The sequence below is a fragment of the Sebastes umbrosus genome, chromosome 18 (genome assembly GCF_015220745.1).
Source record: "Sebastes umbrosus isolate fSebUmb1 chromosome 18, fSebUmb1.pri, whole genome shotgun sequence".
NCBI classification, from domain to species: Eukaryota; Metazoa; Chordata; class Actinopteri; order Perciformes; family Sebastidae; genus Sebastes; species Sebastes umbrosus.
In genome coordinates, this window is record NC_051286.1 from 11,120,105 (window position 1) to 11,139,745 (window position 19,641).

Consider the following 19,641-nt stretch of genomic DNA (forward strand, 5'->3'; position numbering starts at 1 on the left):
GAACTGCAATCATGACAGAGCTGCAGCCAAAGCTGGAATCAAATATCAAATAGGCAGTGAATGTGATGAAGTGTGGTATGAGGAAATGAGTGTTATGCAAGATTGAATTCTTCTCTGCAAGAGTAAACTCTCTTTTAATATTGTAAGGAAAACGCAGGGCTTTGGTTCTCTATAGCTATTCCTCTTGACTCGCTACTCATCACCTTTCATTGTGACCTACAAAATGATATTCTCTAAGCAATTCTCAGCAGTTAGCGGCTGCGTGTGCATACCTGACTCAGGGGTCCTCTGAAAGACGGAGACGCTCCACTTCCCATGATTTTCTCCCTGAGAGATTCTGACAGAGAACTCATACATGCCGTCAGCAGACAGGGTGTCTATCATCATCCTCCTCTGGGTGCTGTCCTTGTACTCCCAGCGTGCTGACTCTCCCTTCTCCCTGTATTTAACTGTGTAGGATCTGGATTAAGAGATAATAGGGATCTTTTATTCCAGTGGAAAGGGTTAGTGATCTCTCTTACTCAGTCAATCTTTGTCTTTAAATCACTTTCTTTCACACACACTTTAACAGATCCCACCTGACTACCTCGGGGTCGACCTTCCCCATCTCAACAGCAGGGTCAACCCAGGAGATGAGGACCGACTGGGGAGACATGACCCTGACGCTGATGTCCCGGGCCTCGTACTCCGGTGGCTCTGGACAACACACACAAAGACGTAGAAACAAAAATGTCTAGCTCCAAACCAATATTAAAATCACCTCTAAGGGCGCTTTCACAAGCCATAGTTTATTTGGCTAATCCGAATCAGAGTGAAATTGATACTTTTGCTTCGTTTTCTATTTAGTCTGGTTTGGTTTCACAGTGCACAAATTAAAGCGAACCAAATAAAAAATGAATTTGCTGAGGGACGTGTATGAAGGAGCGAATTTATCTTTTTCGTCTCAAGAGCTGCCACTTCTATGCAGGGAATCGCGGACTTTGAAGTATTGCCGTCGAAGTTTTTTCACTTTGTTTCGGCACTGATCTACTGTGCGCACAAATCCCTTCTCCTCCAGTTTATCTTGATTGACTTTATAAACGTCACTATTTTTTTTACTTTATTTAGCATATTCTTTATGTTCTCTTCGGCACAGATGTCAAGCAAACATCGAACTTCTGCAGAGGTCCAGGTCAGACGTCTCCCACTCATGTTAACCTGTCATTTTACCTGTGTCCACAACAAATACCTGCACAGACAACCTGCGTTTTGGTTCGCTTGGAACCGGTCCAAGAGTACGATTACTGCGTTCATAACTGCCCAAATGAACCGCAATAAAGTTCGATTAAAACAGACTAAATGCTGGCTCGTGAAAGCACCCTAAGATCATTGAATTTGGTTATTGGTCGGCCTCTGGTTTCTCATATTTTGGCCAACATGACAACCATCGATTCCCACACTTACATAGATATTGATGAGCTATTTTAAAATAGTTACAATGCAAAAAAGACAGACAAATGTGTAGAGGAATTCAGCGATTGTCTATAAACCTTCAAGTACCTGGTGTGGTTGTTTTGGTAGCGACTCCTCTGTTGGCGGGTGCGCTCTGGCCCTGGGCTTTCTGTGCCTGCAGTGACACCACATGAACGGACTCAGATGCTATGAATAGAAAGGGATACCAGGCACGGCCAGGGTTTACACTATGGACACTAAAGATAGTACAAACAAATGTATACATTTAGCTAATTTTCATTAAAAAAAATAGATTAAGATCTGCAAAATGGTGTTTGGAGGTCCTTTCAGCCTCATATTTTACTGTAACTGAAAGCATTAATCTGGAGGTTAAGAGTGTAAAATGTGAGTCCTCTTACTTAGTTTGGCTGTGTTTCGGTTTCTCTGGTCAGATTGAGGCTTGGTGTGGTGTTGGCGTCGCCTTTCCAGCGGGGGAGCTCCTGCCACAGCTCTCTCAGGCTGCCTGGGCCCTGAGGAGGACTGAGGGGCCCTCCTGTGTGTCCTGGTATTAGACACGCCCAATGACTGAGCTGTTCTGTCCACCCTGGTGGCCCGCCGCACAGAGGGCTGCTTTCTGACAGCAGTTTGTGGAGACCTGGCTGGACCTGTTAGGGGATGATAATGGAGGTGAAAAGTCAGAGTTGCCTTTAAGGGTCTTGTTGAAAGTAACTGCCATGGAAAATCATTGAACATAATTGCTCCACTCGAGACACATCCGCTCAGTGATAAACACATAATTACATGTCATTTTCATCCAACAGTTTCAGTTAACATGCCCAGTTGTCACTCAAGGGACGTGCTGTGGAACCGCACCACCTACTTCTGGTGTCCTGCTGCGTGCTTCAATCCCACCCTAGTCGTGACTCCATCGTGGACATTGACTCAGACATCGACTCAGACAGACAGACGATCCCCTTCATCTGGCTGCAGTGCTGAGCGATAGCATTGGCAATATAACAAAAAAACCCTCTTCTTTCTTTCCTCCCCTCCCTCTATCCCTCCTTCATCCGTTTCTCATAATCACTGTCAGATGAAAAGGATCTGCCCTGTTTCCCATCAGGATGGCTGCATGCACAGCTGGGTGAGTACTGACAGGTCAGCTGATGTAAGAAAGTGGATTTGATGAAATTCAAAGTGGTTAAGGACAATAAAATGCTGTGATGTGGGTTTCCCCTTTCAGCGAACAGGTGGGGTGGGCCAACTGAATAGTTTTCCAAGAGAGGCCACCACACCCAAAAAGTTTTCTTCAGCTATGTCTTACAAAGGGAGACAGGGAGAGTTTTATGATACTGTATATGAGGGGGAACAAAGAGGATGTGGAGAGGAGTATAAAAGCACAATAGGAAGAAAGGGGGGTTTGTTGGAGCTCTCCATTAGTGTTTTTAAGTCTCTCTGTATCCTTCCCTCCGTCCTGCCAGCACAGCTGAATACATTTCTCCCCTTTGGATCGAGACAAATGGCTGTTTGGTAATGCAACAACTATCTCGCTGTGATGGTCCTTTTCCTGTTTTCAGATCTTCCCCTCCAAGATTCTCCTGCACCTGTACAAGTTTCATTGATAATCTGTTCTGTGTGTTCCTCTTGTCTGTCTGCCAACATGACAACAAAGCGTCTCTGTAACTGTTTGCATGCCTGTTAAAGGTGTAATTAATAGACATGAAAGGCCCACCTAAATAATTCAACATCACTTTAAGTGTACGCTAGAGTATTTTCGCCGGTTTACGTTGCTGTCAGACAGCTATACAGTCTATGTTTCCGACGGGGAACTGAAGGTGTTATCTATGCACCAGACTCCATTGAAAAAAACTGTAATTTTACCTCGCAGAACATGGGAGTTAAATGCTGCTCTACCACTGCCTCAGTTGATAAGTTTGTTTGTGTTATTTTGTGACTTTGGTTAGTTCGGATTCAGCAAAGTCACACAATAGCACAAACAAACTAACCGATTGGGGCGCCCTGGTAGCTCACCTAGTAGAGCAGGTGCCCCATGTACCAAGGCTGAGTCCTTACTGCAGCGGCCTGGGGTTTGAATCCGGCCTTTTGCTGCATGTTATCCCCTCTCTGTCTCCCCTTTCATAACTGTCACTGTCACTATCTAATAAAGCCCAAAAAATATTTTTAAAAAAGCAAAATCTAATCGATCAAGACAGTGGTAGACCAGCAACCCCCATGTTCTGCGAGGTACAATTACAGTTTTATTTAATGGAGTTTGGCGGAGAATAGATGGATACAACGGCTTCAGTTCCTGGTCAAAAAGGGCTGTCTGACAGCAAGGTTAAGCTGTGAAAATATTCTAAATATAGCGTACGCTTTAACTGATATTGATGTTTTTAGGTGGGCCTTTCTTTTAGGTAGTTAAAATCTGTTTTGCTGCTGGCCCCGTCCACAACAGTATAGTTACTTTGGTTCCGTGTGGTAACTCTTGTCTGCTTCTCCAAACTGGGGGCGTGCCGACGGTCATCTACTGTAGGTAGTACACTGATTATGGATAAGTACCTCATACAACCCCACTTCAAAACACCCGAACTATCCCTTAAAACTTAAACTTGAACATATCAGGATCACACCAGTGTTGTTGCTTGTTTTATCTCTTTTAATACAAGTCACATAATTACTGTTGACGGTTGTTTTAGTTTTTTGCGTGCATGTTTACTTACTTATATTTTTCCAGACATTTATTTCCACTCATCATAAAAGCCCCTAAAAATACATTCAGGAACTGTGGACACAGAAACTTGAAACTTGCAAACTTTGTGTTTATTTTATTATCTGTCAAAGTATGTGTATATCAAAGTATGTCACAGTATGATACCACTGTGTTAAATGTATTTGAAAACACAGATTCATTTGAAAGTCTGCACTGAATTACCACCCAATAATAACATATCGGTGGGGAATATGGAACATTATCTTATGATTTATTCCTACTTGTGAATTTCTGACATTTTTGGCTGCTACTGAAGCAACACCTTCAACAATAACAATAATATATCCTTTGTCTCTTACCCACTGTACCTGTTTGAGCGTCTCTCGCACTAGCTGATTTTGAAAAAAAACAAAAAAACATTTGGTTTTAATCAGCCTAAATCTCCTTTTCCTTATTTTTCTTCTTCCTCTTTTTCTCTCTCTGGAAAGCTGTCACAGTGCATAGTTTGGCGCGGGTCACCACGCCGCGGACCACTAAACCATTGACTCCGCAGTGCTCTCACTTGCCAAATCCTTTCTGTCTTTTCCTGGAAGCTGGATGGTCCGAGGTGCTGTGAGGCTGGCCTCCAGACAGACAGACATACCACTGCTACAGCGGAGACCCACCTCAGTGTCTTCAGGCTGATGCTGAAGAATGCTGTGCCCTGACTCCCTCCTCAAAAACTAGCTGAAGACAGCAAGGTTTTTAATCCACCGTCTTTCACATTTCATCAACTTGAAAAGCAAATCTAAACTTTGCAATCATAAATTGGTAGGATTGGTTACATTGCTCAGTTTAGCCACAGTTTATTTAACTTTGAGTGGTAGAGCTCTCCTGGAGGCAGAAATAATCAGTTTAGCCTCAACTGACAAAGACAATGTTATCTAGCTCACTGACACAAATGGCAAGAGAAAAAGGCTCCAGTCAAAATAAGAATATACAACACTTCTGCTCAATGGCTTCATTTATAACTTGCCTTCATTCATTGATTAGCTTAACAGGTTATCAGCTAGTAGGCGACCATATAAACAACTTGATCTTAGGGGTCTTTGAGGGGGCATTCACTATAATTCCATCCATAAATAACGCGGTGACAGAATCTATGACTATTTTGGTCATGGGTTTCATATACTTTCTGTAATAAAACATCTAAAAGCAAAAACCTATCAGATGTGGGACCCTGGATCTTATCAAATGGGGGTTTGTGGTCTAACTTCAGTCAATTTATTTGATGTAAACAAGTTTGTGAACCACTGAGTTAGCCAACCTAAAAGATAATGTAACCTAATGTTGGATAGCATTTGTCAGTTGGCAGTAAGTTTGCTGGCTTTATGAAAGTTGCTAATTCATTCATACAAAATATGAATATAAAATACTAATGCTAGTGTATTCATTTGTGTTTTCCATATGAGTTGTGTCCATATGAACGCCCCCCCTCTTGTGGTATTCACAGTGGAAAGTTTCTGAAAGCTCTGCCGTTGAGTTTACGAGTTGTTTACGTGTTTGCTGACATTATCAGAAATGGCGGAGGCCTTGGAAGTTAATTTTTCGGTGCATAATCAGTTAATATATTGTAATTTTCGTCATAGGCCTATAGAGTTTTTCTTTGTAATTTTATGTATCTCAAGAAAATGTTGATATCCCCAATGGCCTAATCTTTGCCTCTGTCATTATGCCTTTGCATTTCTTGCATTACATACCCGCTTGCTAGCTTGCTAAATAGTTAGCCTCTATGGCTTCTAGACGCTGACAGAAACGTTTATATTGCTGATTGCAGTGTTCTAACGACTTAACCACTTGAACGCCAAGCATATTGTGTTCACGACTTCCCATGCCGTAACCACGAGCTCACGAGTTTCATTTGAAGGCAGCATTACATTAGCCGGTAGCTGGCTAGATAACATTAGTTAATGTAACGCTAACGTGAGTGTGCTATGTCTTCCTTTGCCCTTTCCTTTTCACTGGGCGTTATTCTGGCGTTACTTTGCCAGAAACACAGTGGGTCTTTGGCTCCATTCACTGAGGTTAAACTCAACAAATATGATTAACTGTGTCTCCAGAGCGGCTCTGCCTCAAACGAATACAACTGAAACTCCAGAGCAGCGTGGTGGTTCAGTGGTTAGCACTGTCGCCTTACAGCAACAAGGTCCTGGGTTCAATTGCTGGTCCTGATCCTTTCAGTCTGGAATCTGAATGGGTTTTCTCCATGTTCCCCACCGCGGCTCAAAAACATGCCAAGTCAAGTGGTTTGGAGAGACTAAATTGTCCATGTGGAACAGTATGAACACGAGTGTCTATTTGTGTTCACCCTGTGTTAGACTAGTAAGTGTTTACATGCCATCTGCTTAAATATCCAGATGTCCCATGACGCCGCACAGAAATAGACAGATAATGAAAACTTACCAAAAGTCTAGTCTGCAGCTTAAGTAAGCTTCATTTAGTGTGTTTGACTTCAATGAGAAGACCATTTAAAGAAGACCTATTATGCTTTTGTGCTTTTCCCCTTTCCTTTAGTGTGTTATATCGTTTTTTGTGCATTTAAAAGGTCTGCAAAGTTACAAAGTCCAAAGTCCACACCAAGGGGAGTTAGTCTCCCCCACAGAAACACTGCTCCTGAACTGCCTGAAAAGCCTCGCTTGAAGTCCCGCCTTTTCTTCCGTAACGTGGTGATGTCACCAAGTAACACATTTGAATACTACCTGCCTAGCAGCCAGTTTGGCACGCCCTCAAACAAAGCTTGTTAGAGCGGAGCAGGAGCGGAGTTCGAAGAGTTTGGTTTGGTTGACCAATCACAACAGTGAGCCAGCTGACCAATCAGAGCAACCAAATACAAGTATGCACCTGAAAATTAGCACAATAGGTCCTCTTTAATTTCTTCTAAAGAGCTTAAATAGAGTTTAAGTAAATATCAGAGCTGGAAATAATCAATTCTTGATTATTTCCCTGTTACTCAATGAGTCATTTAGTGATTGAATAACACAAAATCATAAAAGAAATGCCCATTATAACTGCAGAGCCTTAGAGTTGTCGTCCAACCAACAGGTCAAAATCCCTAGGTATTAAATTTACAATGATATAAAATGGAAAAAATCTAAACAGCAAATTTGTAGTAAATAAATTACTATTAATTATTAATCAATTAAAATTGTTTGCAGTTAATTTTCTTTCGCTAATTAAATTAATTGATTGTGCACTCATATGTCAACACAGTATTATTTATTATTCAGCATCATTCACTGTATGAGTAATCTGTCAATATGGTTATAAGCAGTTATCTCTGCTACTTTCATTTTACAGTCTGTTGAAAGCAGCGAATATGTGATAATTAACATGGTGTTCACCATTAAAGGCAATAAAACTCCTAGCTGAATAGATAGGAATCTATGAGTCAGAGTCAAGGGATTGTTTTCCCTCCAATGATCCTATCGGGACAGAACAAGTGAGCCCCGAGACATTGCACTGTGAATCATCATCACATTAGATTCAGCGGCTCCTTTTATGCCCACAATGACAGCAGATCATTTCAGCTAACCACTGTTAATGGACCACATAGTTTTACATTCACGGCTGTTAACTTAGACACGCCACTCCAATGTGTTGTCGGTAAAGATGCATTGAGATCAGGTTTACCTGTTGATGAGTTGCTGACAGGTGCACCGCCCAACACAGCAAAGCCATCCAGGTTAACCCATTCAGGGTCTAGAAAATAAAACAAGATATCTGGTTAAATTATGTTACCAATAGAGACTTGGCAAGCAAGCAGTAAATTATATAAAGTGAAAAAGAAATTGACAGAATCATTTCCACCTGATTTTGTGGTCAACTTTTAAATGTTTATGATTTGCTTTTCCCCTTCCCCTTCCTCTTTTCTCAATCTCCCCTTTTCTTTTACTCTCCGTTTCCCCTCACCTCTAAGTTTTTGCAGTTTTACTGTATCAGCGGCTGGCCAGACACATTAATGATGTGGAGGCAACCAGCATGGTGTTATTTATGATGACTGATGCTGCTCTCATGCTGCTGAGGGAACAGCACACGATCTGCAAGGAATTTTTTGGAAAGGCAACACTGAGACGCTGCTCCGTTGCCAGAGACTTATGGCAAACTGCACCGGAGCTGGAGAGACCACAAGGCCGCCACAGCGCACACTGGGCGGCACACACACACTAACACACACACACTAACACACGCTCACATAAACACATAAGCATCCATAGATGCATATTTGACACGCCATACAAGACAATGCATGATTCAACACTTGGCGACACCCTATCCTTCACCACAACAACCACCAAACACACGCATGTTGCACATACGCACACACACAACAAGTGACCACAACACAGGGGATAGGGTTATAGGAGCTGGGCTGGGTTTGGATCTGGAAAAGAAGGGTTGGCTGCAGACTCTGAGCTGCTGATGAAGTATGGCTCTGAGATGCCAGGGATGGAGGAAAATGGAATAATGACAAAAGCAGGCTAGACTGTGTCAACACTGCAAAATGTGTATAGAAACATAAAGACCTGTCTTATGTTTTACAAGGCGGGATTAGGAATTAAGAAGCCGCTAAGACCTAAAAATAAGGTCCTTCCAAAGCCTAAAATAGCTGCTGTCTGCAGAGCTGGAATGATGGTCGCCGGTCACGCACACAACCACCACTCGTTGCTCTTTCTTTCTGTCTGGCAAACTTGGCTAACAGCACATCTAATGATGAACTAATCTGATATAAATCAATAATACATGCACTTGCATGCGCGTGCATACACCTCACCTCCTGGCGTCTCTGCTTTGTACACAGCTTTGCTCATCTCCCTCCTCGTTCTTGGCACTTGTCTTGACAAAGTGCAGAACTCCGGGATCTGAACGCTCACTCCATGGTGTAAGCCAACCTCTTTCTTGCTCTCAGTCCATTTATTTTCCTCTTAATGACTTTTTGTGTCTAGCAGCGTGACCTCAGGTCCCTCAGAAACATACTCATTAGCTCCCACTTCTCAAACATTATCTCATCTCACATCCTCGTCTCGCTCTCACCCTCTCTGTTTAACTTCCTCCATGTTTCTGCCTTACCTACATCCTCCAGTAGATGAGAGCGACTGTCCTTGCCCACTTTCGTGAAGCGGTGAGACCTCGTGGGTTTGTTGGAGCTGATGACGAAGCGGTCCACAGGTCTTCCATCCAGATGAATAGAAGGCTCCCAGCTCTCCCTCAGGCCCCTATCCACAGATGTCTGTTTCCCATTCTGTGACCGCAGGGGCTTCTCTGCTGCAAAACAAATGACGTCAGGATAAATTGGGTCTGTATGAAGTTTATTTTAACAGTCTTCTCTGTCTTTATCCTCTATCGTAAAGGTTTGTTGCCCCTATACACATTTTAGCAGTATGTGGTTGTATGTTCAAGCTCTGTAAGCTGCTAATAAACCTCTTCTTCAGTGCCACCAGTACAATTTACTCTGGATTTATTATACTTGGCATTTAAACAAACTGTGATTCTGATGAAGCATAAACTTACGTGTAAGGCGGCCCTGAAAAATACAAACTAGTTTGATGGTTAAATAAATAAATGAGGATTTGCTTGGATGGCTAAAGGTTCGGGACAATAAGCAATCTTCAGTCTCCCTCTTGGCTAGCTTTACTCAAAACAGAGAAAATAGTTACCAACGCTGTGTTTTGGACAGCAACTCTCCTCTATGATCTTCTTTTGGTTTGCATGCTAATGCAACGCGGGTGACACCACAATTATCCAACAGCCTAACAGTACACAAGTAAAGCACTGTGACTTTAACACAATATAAAATCATGAATTCAGCTTATATGAAAGAAGAAAAGCTGCTAAAAGGCCCCAGAGGAGACTGCGTACATGCATGTGACATAATAAACAACCACTTGCGATATTCAAAATAGCTGACTTTATTCATCATGTGCAGAATAATGGCCTCGTGCCTGAGAGCCAGAGTCTGACGCATAGTAAGAAATGTGCTTAATACTTGTTTACAACCCTGACCCAATAAGCGTTACATAAAACCCTCAATCAATGTATGTGAATTTCATCGTTTTGTTCTCTTTAAAGTCAAACAATTGACCATTTTTAACAGCTAGTTATACAGATAGAGACTCTGGTATGAGGATTCTGCTGAGAGAACTAATTAATAACATGAATTGATAACACTCATGAACATTGAATTTTAGTAAAGTCAACTGTATACCACAAGGAAGAGGTTGAGGTGGTTCAGGGAGCTGCAGCAGCAAACAGTGTTGGCATAACAGTAACAGTGATTAAGTGACAGGTAATGTTTTTACACCAGCATGAAACTGATTGGATGTTATAGCCACATAGTTGCAAGTGAGCCAATGAAACTGAAGCATATATGAAACAACTGCTGCCAATCAAACATGTGTTAATGTGTAACTTTTTTTTGTTTGGACTCACCAAAGCCACACAATAGCACAAACAAACTAACCGATTGAGGCAGCGGTAGACCAGCAGCCCCCGTGTTCTGCGAGGTCTGGTGGCTTTGGTGAGAGCATAGATGGATACAACAGCTTCAGTTCCCCATCGGAAAGGGCTGTCTCACAGCAAGGTAAAGCTGTGAAAATATTCTAAATATAGCGTACACTTAAACTGATATTGATTTTTTTAGGTGGGACTTTCTTTAAGGTGGCTAAAATATGATTGGCTGCCGGCCCTGTGCACAGCAGTACATTGCTTTGGTTCCATTCTTCTTCTTTTGGGGGCGTGCCGACCGTCATCTGCTGTAGGTAATACACTGACTATGGATAAGTACCTCATACAACCCCACTTCAAAACACCTGAACTATCCCTTTAACATCAAAATGCTCCACTACATTTATCATCAAGCTGCTAACTTGTGTGCCTGTGTGCTTTTTTGTACTGGACAGATAGCGTACGATCGGTTTATCTGAGCTTTTTTTCAGCAACTGAAAAGGTGCTGATGAGAGTGGTGAGGATAAACCAAAACAGTAAAGTTGTGGACCAAAACGATGACTGAAAGATGCTGAAGGCAGAGTCTGGTGATAATTCTCTGTGCCATTTAATCCGTTGTCAATACAAAAATACTGTTTATAGCAGCTTTAAATCTCAAGACCCAAATACATATTCAAGCATTGGCTAAATGGAGAGAATCTGCTGGAACATAAGTAGCGCAGGGTTTATTGGCAAGCTGCTCCTTCGTCGCTGTCACATATAATTGTCAGAATTGTCTGTCCATATCATAAACAGCTGGTCCTTATGACCGTCTGTGCTCCCCAAATGTTTACAGCAGCCCTTTCTGTTTAGTGTCGTCGCAAAATCACTTCACCGCTTTGAATTCTTGTTGTCTGCAGGTGTGCGTCCAGCTGGATCCGCACTTTCATTTTTCACATTAAGCGATAATTGCCGCTCAGGCCTCGTGTGCTGCAGGTTACAGATGGTCGCAGCTCTTCGGAGGCCTACAGTGTTGTCTCTGCTTAACTCTGAGTTTTAGTAAGTGCTGAAATATGGTCTCTTTGCTGTTTCTCTAGATAGCACAAACCCTCAGATACAGACTTGCATCCTAAGTGTTTGTGTTTTCTCAAAACAAAACACAATATCTCCTCATTATATCCTCATTAATGCAGGGTTAGAGTGGAGTCACTTTTATCAGCTGCTCGTGGCAGACTCCATTGACACAAGCCTGGACGCACTTCAATCACTCCCACCCTGTTTCCAATAAGGCTGTGTATTACGTAGGAAGGGATCTGCTCCTCTGTCCAGACATCATTCTGTGATTTGGCCTCTTTGGAAATTTATGATCCAAGGGCAAACCAGATATTTCTGATTAAATCAAGACTCCTTCGAGCGCAGCAGATGCATGATTGCCATCCAAGAATAAACAGTTTGGGAAGCAGTTAAGCAACTGAGTGGATGTAACATCATAATCGTACGGAGGGAGGCTTGCTTTCAGGGCGTTGCCATGGGAAACCAGGGCAATAATATAATATTTAAAAGACAGACAGTTAGCATGTGATTGAGTTAGACAGTGGAAAGTATTAAGTATGTGAAGAAGGGCCTGTGGGTCAATATGTCACTGTCTTTCTTTGATAAAAGTGTCCGTGTGTTAAAGAGAGAGTGAGACAGACACACGTGTAGGTGCATGTGTCGTCTGGTACAAGAAGCACATGCAGGTAAGCCCCGAGGTCAAAGGACTCCTGTAAAAGTGTTCTAGAAAATACTTGCGCTCATGCACCTGCAATGTGCTCCACTTTTACAAGAGCACCTTCTCACCTCGCACACAAAATCACAGACGCCGACCGCTCGCTCACCCCTAATGTGTTTGCCATTAACCCCTAATAACTGTCCTCTTCCATAAACAACCATCAGTAACCAGGATCACCAGTGAAGGTGTGTGTGGAGGGGTTAACAAGATAGTGTTGCAGTGTCGAGCTAAGACTGTCCACTCTGTAAGTCCTTAGAAACAAGATACATCAGTGCGTGTTTAGATATTAAAATTAATTTGTTGTCATGGCAATAATAGACACAGGCACGCACTGAGGTTTCTTTTCTTTCTAATAACTGTAGGTGCTAGAGGCAATTGATGTAAAAGTTTCCACCATTGTAATCATTGCAGCACAACAAGCATTCAACAGACATGAGTGAAACCTAAAAGGTGTGTGTGCAGAGTTTCTTGGCAGGGCCTTCTTGATGTTTGTTGTTCGTATTAAGGGAACAATGTTTAGGATTTATGATTGGTCAGATTGAGCTGTATTTTCATATTTGACATTGGTTTAAAGGTCTGGTTTACCCAAATAAATAAATGAATGACTCTCAGTTACCACTGGTCAGCTATGCAGCTAGTTTTGGTTTTATTTGCCCAGGTTTTTGAAATATTTGTCCCCGAGCTTTCTGATGCCCCCCAAATAATTGAAGCTACCTAGCAGAATTTCAGATGCAGGACCACGCCTCAACCATGCAACTTCCTGCATTTCCATAAATACACCCGTAACCAACTCCTCCCTTTCTGCTCTCCTATTCAACACCCCTCCCTCCCTCCACGCTTCCTGTCCTCTACGTCGGGTCCCGAGGGGGTCCATCGTGCCCGGGTGCTACACCAGATTCCCTGTCGAAGTTTCCCCAAGACGCATTCGGAAAAGCGTACGAGCTACAAGCAGTTCAAGCCTCGCACATCAATCATGTTTTTCCGAACTTAATCGCTAAATGCATCTTGTTGATGGTGTGGTCTTTGCTAGTGAAGGTCAAATTTAATTGGTTATTGTTGTTCTCTCAGCATTGAAAACATTCAACAGCAAAGTATCTTTTCCAGAACCAATTTTACTCTGGACAGTTCACAGACCGCACTGTCAACAGTTTTCAGTGGAAAGATTTTCTACTAAAGAAACAGTCCCAATAAAACTGTTGACAGCATGTTCTGGGGATTATCACGAGTGACTGCGACACTGATGCTGGAAAAAGATGTTGCTTTTTAAATGTATTTTTGTGTGTTTTGAGCCCCACAATTCACCTTCATTGTATTAGGATGGATATCTGAAAAATCCGGCAAATAAAACCTAAACCATCCACATGGCTGGTAAGTCAGAAAATGTGTTTTATTGATAATTTGGGTCAACCAACTCTATGAAGTAATAGTTTGACGTTTTGGAAAAAAAATGCAAATGCATGCTTGCAGAGAGTTAAATGAGAAGATCAACACCACCCTCACATCTGCCCGCTCAAATTAAACTACAGTAGACACACCCAAGAGACAGTTAGCTTAGCGGGGCATAAAGACTGCAAAATGGGGGGAAGTGGGGCTTTGCTTGTCGTCAGATTTCTTGACCTCTAGAAAAGAGCAGCTGTTTCCCCAGCCTCTCTTCAGATCAAAGAAAATACCTGGGACTTGAATACATTTAAAAACAGATTTGACCTGCATGAACATAAATTCATCTGGGTTGGTGTTAAAGGGGTCGTTGCCAGGGGCTACAGAGTTCTCACCTCTGTCAGCCTTCCTCTGACCTCCTGACCTAAAGTAGACTCTTCCCAGTAATCAACTTTGTTTTAAAGTCGACACACCAGACTGAGACCATGACCACACCTGCACATCAATCACCAGGCTGTCAGTATAGATGCTGTCATTTTATTAATGTGAGTTAAGCCTCATTTAAAAGGGAAATGTGACTGAGGACATATTTTATTTAAAGCAACAGCCTGAAGTGAATAATTGTTTAATTTGGGAGGGTTACATGCATACATGTATGACATTAATAACATATGACATTTACTTACAGAAGCTGGCCAGTAAAATTACAGTCTAAAAACATATTTTGCATTTCAATGCTGGTGGTCATGAGCTCGAACAAAACAGACTTCCACAATGATTCAAATATAATGAAGACTGACATCTTACACTGTTAGTTTATGCTATACCTTCCTGCAACACCCTTAGTATGCTGACATCTACTGTGCTGTGACAGGTGTGCTCATGGCCCAGCTGGTACTTGTTTAAACAACTGGAACGGCGCGAGAGATGACATCATGACACGAGACACGCTATCGCTGGCAGTTTTGACAGGCAGCCAAGTTGCAGGTGGGTGGGGGTAGTGGGTCAAGCTATGTCAGGTGATCAAACACACCCTGCATTGTGGAAAATATTAGAAATATTAGATCTGCGCTAGCTCTCTGCGACATGTGTCATATTTTCCCAATGCAAAGTTATGAAATTCCTGATTCTGAAGGTTTTCTGTGAGCTTCTGAAGAATTCCAGCGCGTTAAGTGGAGCAGGGAAATTAAATTCCACCAGCCTGCAAAGACATGATTCCCTCTTTTCCCCTCACTTTCTGTCCCAATTACTCTCTACACTCAACACTTTCCAGGAGTTGATGGACTGTGGCTTCATGGAAGAACTTGACATTATTTATTATCCATATACACTATGTTTCTGTTCTCTCTGATTGTGCTGCTCCCGCCTAGGTTTCCAGATAATCCCAAGTGCCCAATTTCACCCGCTGTTGTGAAGACTTTTAGACTGACAGGCTGATGACATGCGAGTGGAGAAAGTTAATGAGTAACACTCTCCTCTCCCTTAACAACTACTGTCAAAATGCCCGAGAGGGAGACATTTAACTCCATGCTGCTCCAGCAGAGCTGCTCAGCAGCCTGCAGCAGTGAACCGCAGTTGTATTAAGTAGCTCCCAGGTGTGAATGTATACAAGTGGATGAATGTGAAGTCGGGTGTTGCAGAAAAAGTGCATGACCGCTCTGAAAAGACTTCCTAAAAGACGGAAAAGAAAACGACTCGAAGGAACAGACCACAACAAATAGCAGCTGCCTATATTCAGAGAAAGCAATGACTTCATGCACTAAGTGCTTACAGTTGAGAAGGAGGAATATAGAAACTTACAGATCAACTGACAATATAAGTGGACTGAGTATGTTGGTGAAAAAAAGAGAGGCTTGCTGTAACGTGGCCTTTAAACGCAGCCAGAAGGGTTAGCTTACTGCCCTCCAAACTCATCACACTTTATGGCTCTTTTGATATTTTGACTGTCTAGAGGATGTGGGCTTCTTTTCCTGAAAACTGATTTTACAGACAGTAGCCTACTTCAAGGTGCTATCCAGAGAAATATTATAGCAGCAAACAACTATTGTCTATGTAAAGATATAAAGGAGTAATGTCTACCTGAGCAGAGAGTGAAGTCGCTCTCCTCTGTGTGTGTGTGTGTTGTAATCAGAGCTTCTCTGTGCTTTGTTGACATAGCCGAGCCTGCTGCACGCGCCTTTTAGTGCATGTGAGCGTGCCCCACTGGCTAGCTCTCGGGCGCCGCTGCACTGTGATCATACTGCAGTTACAGCTGATAACACGGTCCCGCCCGACGGCATCATCGCAGAAGCATAAATTCCCCCTCCGGTTCCACTCCAGGTAAACACTGTTAGCTCTGTCAACATTGTTGCTGTCGTTTGCGCTGTTAACACCAAAAGCTGCGTCGAGGCAGACATGCTTCAAACTCCGTATAGAGAACCTTTAAAGGTACAGTGTGTAGGATTTGGCGACATCTAGTGGTGTGGTTGAAGATTGCAACCAACTGAATACCCCTCTGCTCACTCCACCCTTTCTAAGACTGCAGTAACGTGAGCCGCTGAGTGCAAAACCGTGGTAACACCGTTTGCCTCGCTCAGAGGCCATCATTACCATAATAACACTACTTTAGGAGCAACGGAAGTCAGACGGCGGCTGGCAGTACGACGGTTTAGCACTCTGCGGCTCACGTTACCGCAGTTTCACAAGCGTTATAGAGCCAAAGTTTGGTTTGTCCGTTCTGATCTACTGTAGAAACATGGCGGAGCAACATGGTGGACTCTGTAAAGAGGTCCCGCTCCCTATGTAGATATAAACGGCTCATTCTACGCTAACGAAAACACAACGATTCTTAGTTTCAGGTGATTATACACTAATGAAAACATAGTTATGAATATTATATTCCATTTCTGTTAATATATCGCCCAAAATGTTACAAACTGTTCCTTTAAGAAACTTTAAAAATGTGTGCTGTGGTCTCTGTGCCTATCAGAAATGCTACATCCATTTGATATATCACTATGCTATCATGGATGAAAAACTCAAATTTCAAAATAAAAACTACATTTTGAATCATTTTGCTATCTGGTGTATTTCACCCATTCCTGTCTAATAGCTGATGATTGATATGACATTCAAAGCATGCAGCAAAGTGACTTTATCCAGACTAAGAAGTGAAAGAAAGAAACCACCACTTCTATTCTCCTGAGTTTTAGAGGCAGGTCATTTATCACCACCACCAGCAGCCAGATTAGTCACCCATTTGGCATAATACCCCTCAGAAGAAAGCACAATGATGCAGCCTGGTATTTATCATCATCTACTAATTGTTGATCATGTGAGCATATGCCTACTGTATGAGGTAAGGACTTGTTCCATGACTGCTGCTGAGAGACCAGCATCATATTTTCCCCCCATAAAGTAACAACAGTGAAAATACTGTCAAAGTCACTTAAAGCAACTCTGTCACGAATGCACATGATAAATCAAACTATACACTCTCAATTAAATATTCCAGTGCGTTATAAATGGCTGCAATTAATCTATTTCATGAAAAAATGACATCTGCAGCTGCAACTGGGGGAATGGTTAAGGCTCGAGCGCACAGATGTGGATATGCACCACTTAGGCATAGACTTTCCTTTCAAAATAATAGCATGAAGATGAGTTAAAAGTCATATTTTAATGCACTAAAACAAGCAGATTGCAGCAACAAACTGGCAACCATCAATCAAATTGGATCCATTAAATCACAAGAGGAGAAAGCAACAGTGCCCCAAACTGAATAACACATCAGTGCAAAAAGTGCACCTGTTCAAGGGGAAAAAAGTAAACAAATATTTTACCTGTCCATCCGCATCCTGGTGCGCAAAACGTCACGAATAGCGCCAAGAGCGTCCTGCTTGCGGCTAAAGCCATAGTGAGTGTGGCGCTTCTGCTGCGCAGCGACGCACCAGCTGGATGCAGAGAGGAGAGAGGAGGGCTGGGACGCACCAGCCACTCCTCCACTCCTCCGATGGCTCTGCTGCTTTTCACCTTCTTTATGTCAGCAAAAACACTTTGTAAAAAACAATAATACAATATCACATCCATAAACCTCTGCAGTCGATTCTGATATGATAGAAATTATTAGAAAAAAATGCATTTAACTGTGAAATAGAGTGCTCTCTCTGTATATATGATGATTTCTGTTCTCATGATTTTAATTTAATCAAATGCATTTTTTATTCCTTAACAGTATGCATTCTTCTCAGATCTTTAAACGTGCCTGCAGGCTGCTGCAGAGTGTCTTTGATTTTTTTTGGGATAAAATAATAGAATAAAATTGACAAAATGTCTCCCTCTTCAGGGAACACTGCTGATTTTATCCAAAAAACTGAAGGTCTGGTAGCAGGTGGAGGGAGAGGAAAAAAAAGACTGCAGGGTGAAAACCTCTGATTTAGTGCCAGAATATTACAGATCTGAGGTTTTGCACATGCTGTCCATGAGTGCTCAAACCACACCTACTCTTCCTGATTTAGTTTCATGTGTAAGAGAGTGTGTTTTTCATGTTAAAACTGCAGGAATGTTATTTTTAAGGTAGTTGTTTATTTTAAAAAAAAAACCTGTATGCAACCACCTGTCCTGTTCTGATCCAGTCTTATGTTTCTTGCAGACGTGAACCACTTCAGGATCAAACATTTCCATGACACCATGACGTCACCACCAGGTGTGAGGGAACTGGACTGTGGGCCACTTAAGACTTCAATAAATGATCTAATCTGTGGTGAGTGCTCAATTACATCTATTTTCCAAAGAAGTCATTTAACCACTAGATGGAGCAACAAGCCACATTTTTAAATATAGTATAGCTTGTGTGCAATAAAGGTAAGATTTTGTAGATTTGAAGTTTCATCTAAAATGCTCTGGGTGTTAAAAGTAGTTAAGATGACTGAGTAACAGTTTGTTTAGCCTTTATTTAACCATGTTCGTCCCACTGAGATCAAATATCACTTAGAAGGGAGAGCAGCCAGAGTCAGAACAGCCAGTAAAGCATGCTTGGCTTGAATACTGCAAAGTGCGACCGGATGTAGTAGAACATCCTGGTATTTTTGGCATACTGCATTTGACGTATTATGTATCCGGACATACTAAATCTTTTTCTGGCACATTAATAGTATGGTAGTATTGGTATTGGAACACACCATATCACACTAAAGTTGGATAATTTGCCAGTGGATGCCTTTGCAGCACTTTTTTGCAAGTGAGAGCTCTTCATCATGTTTCCCAGAGATTGGCCGGAAAACCTCTTGACCTTTTTGTTGTAAGAGCGAACGTCCCACAAGACCAGCAGCCCACAAAACCATCTGACTGAAGGGCAATTACCCAATCCATCCTCCTTTCACAGTGTTTCATAGCCCAGAGGTTAATCTAACAGTTCTCATTCACACTGAAAGACTAGGAATGAATAAACTAAGCGATTGCTTTTCATAATTAAATCTATCTGTATGAGCTCATCAGGCAACATCAAGATGGCTTTATCCACTTGTCTGTATGTGGTTTAACTCCAGACCTACATCTCCCTCTGTTGGCCAGAGCCCTTATCTACACTGGAGAAAAGATTTCAACCATCACTTATTCATGAATGAATTCATGATTGCCACTAAAGCTAATCAAATCTGAGGAGGTCAGATGGGAAATTAGGCCTAAAATATAATAACCAGGTTTTCACCACACAGTAGCAGCTCTGTTCAAAGTATTGGGGACAACTCTTCAGGTGGTTTTTCTGTATTTGTTAATGAAAAAAGAGGCCAGAATTGCCACAAAATCAATACGTGTGTCAGTGGTCATCTTCACGGCCCTCGGGGACCAATAAAGTAATAGTAGTTTATCTTTTTTATGTTGTTTCTGCCCTCAAAACCTTAACATCATAAACTGATTA

General features: G+C 42.1%; 1 protein-coding gene across 3 annotated transcripts in view; it reads right to left on the minus strand.

Moving 5' to 3' along the window:
* fndc1 (fibronectin type III domain containing 1) overlaps positions 1–17,666 on the minus strand; it is a 42,936-nt gene extending 25,270 nt beyond the window's left edge. For all 3 annotated transcript variants that reach the window (XM_037749999.1, XM_037750000.1, XM_037749998.1), the window contains exons 1-7: positions 17,567–17,666; positions 9,245–9,439; positions 7,808–7,876; positions 1,851–2,096; positions 1,540–1,638; positions 579–696; positions 273–460 (exon numbers count right to left, since the gene is read on the minus strand). In XM_037749999.1, the coding sequence (XP_037605927.1) occupies positions 273–460; positions 579–696; positions 1,540–1,638; positions 1,851–2,096; positions 7,808–7,876; positions 9,245–9,439; positions 17,567–17,639 (988 nt within the window). In that variant the 5' untranslated portion in view covers positions 17,640–17,666. The remainder of the gene's footprint in view (positions 1–272; positions 461–578; positions 697–1,539; positions 1,639–1,850; positions 2,097–7,807; positions 7,877–9,244; positions 9,440–17,566) is intronic.
* Positions 17,667–19,641: the final 1,975 nt, after the last annotated feature.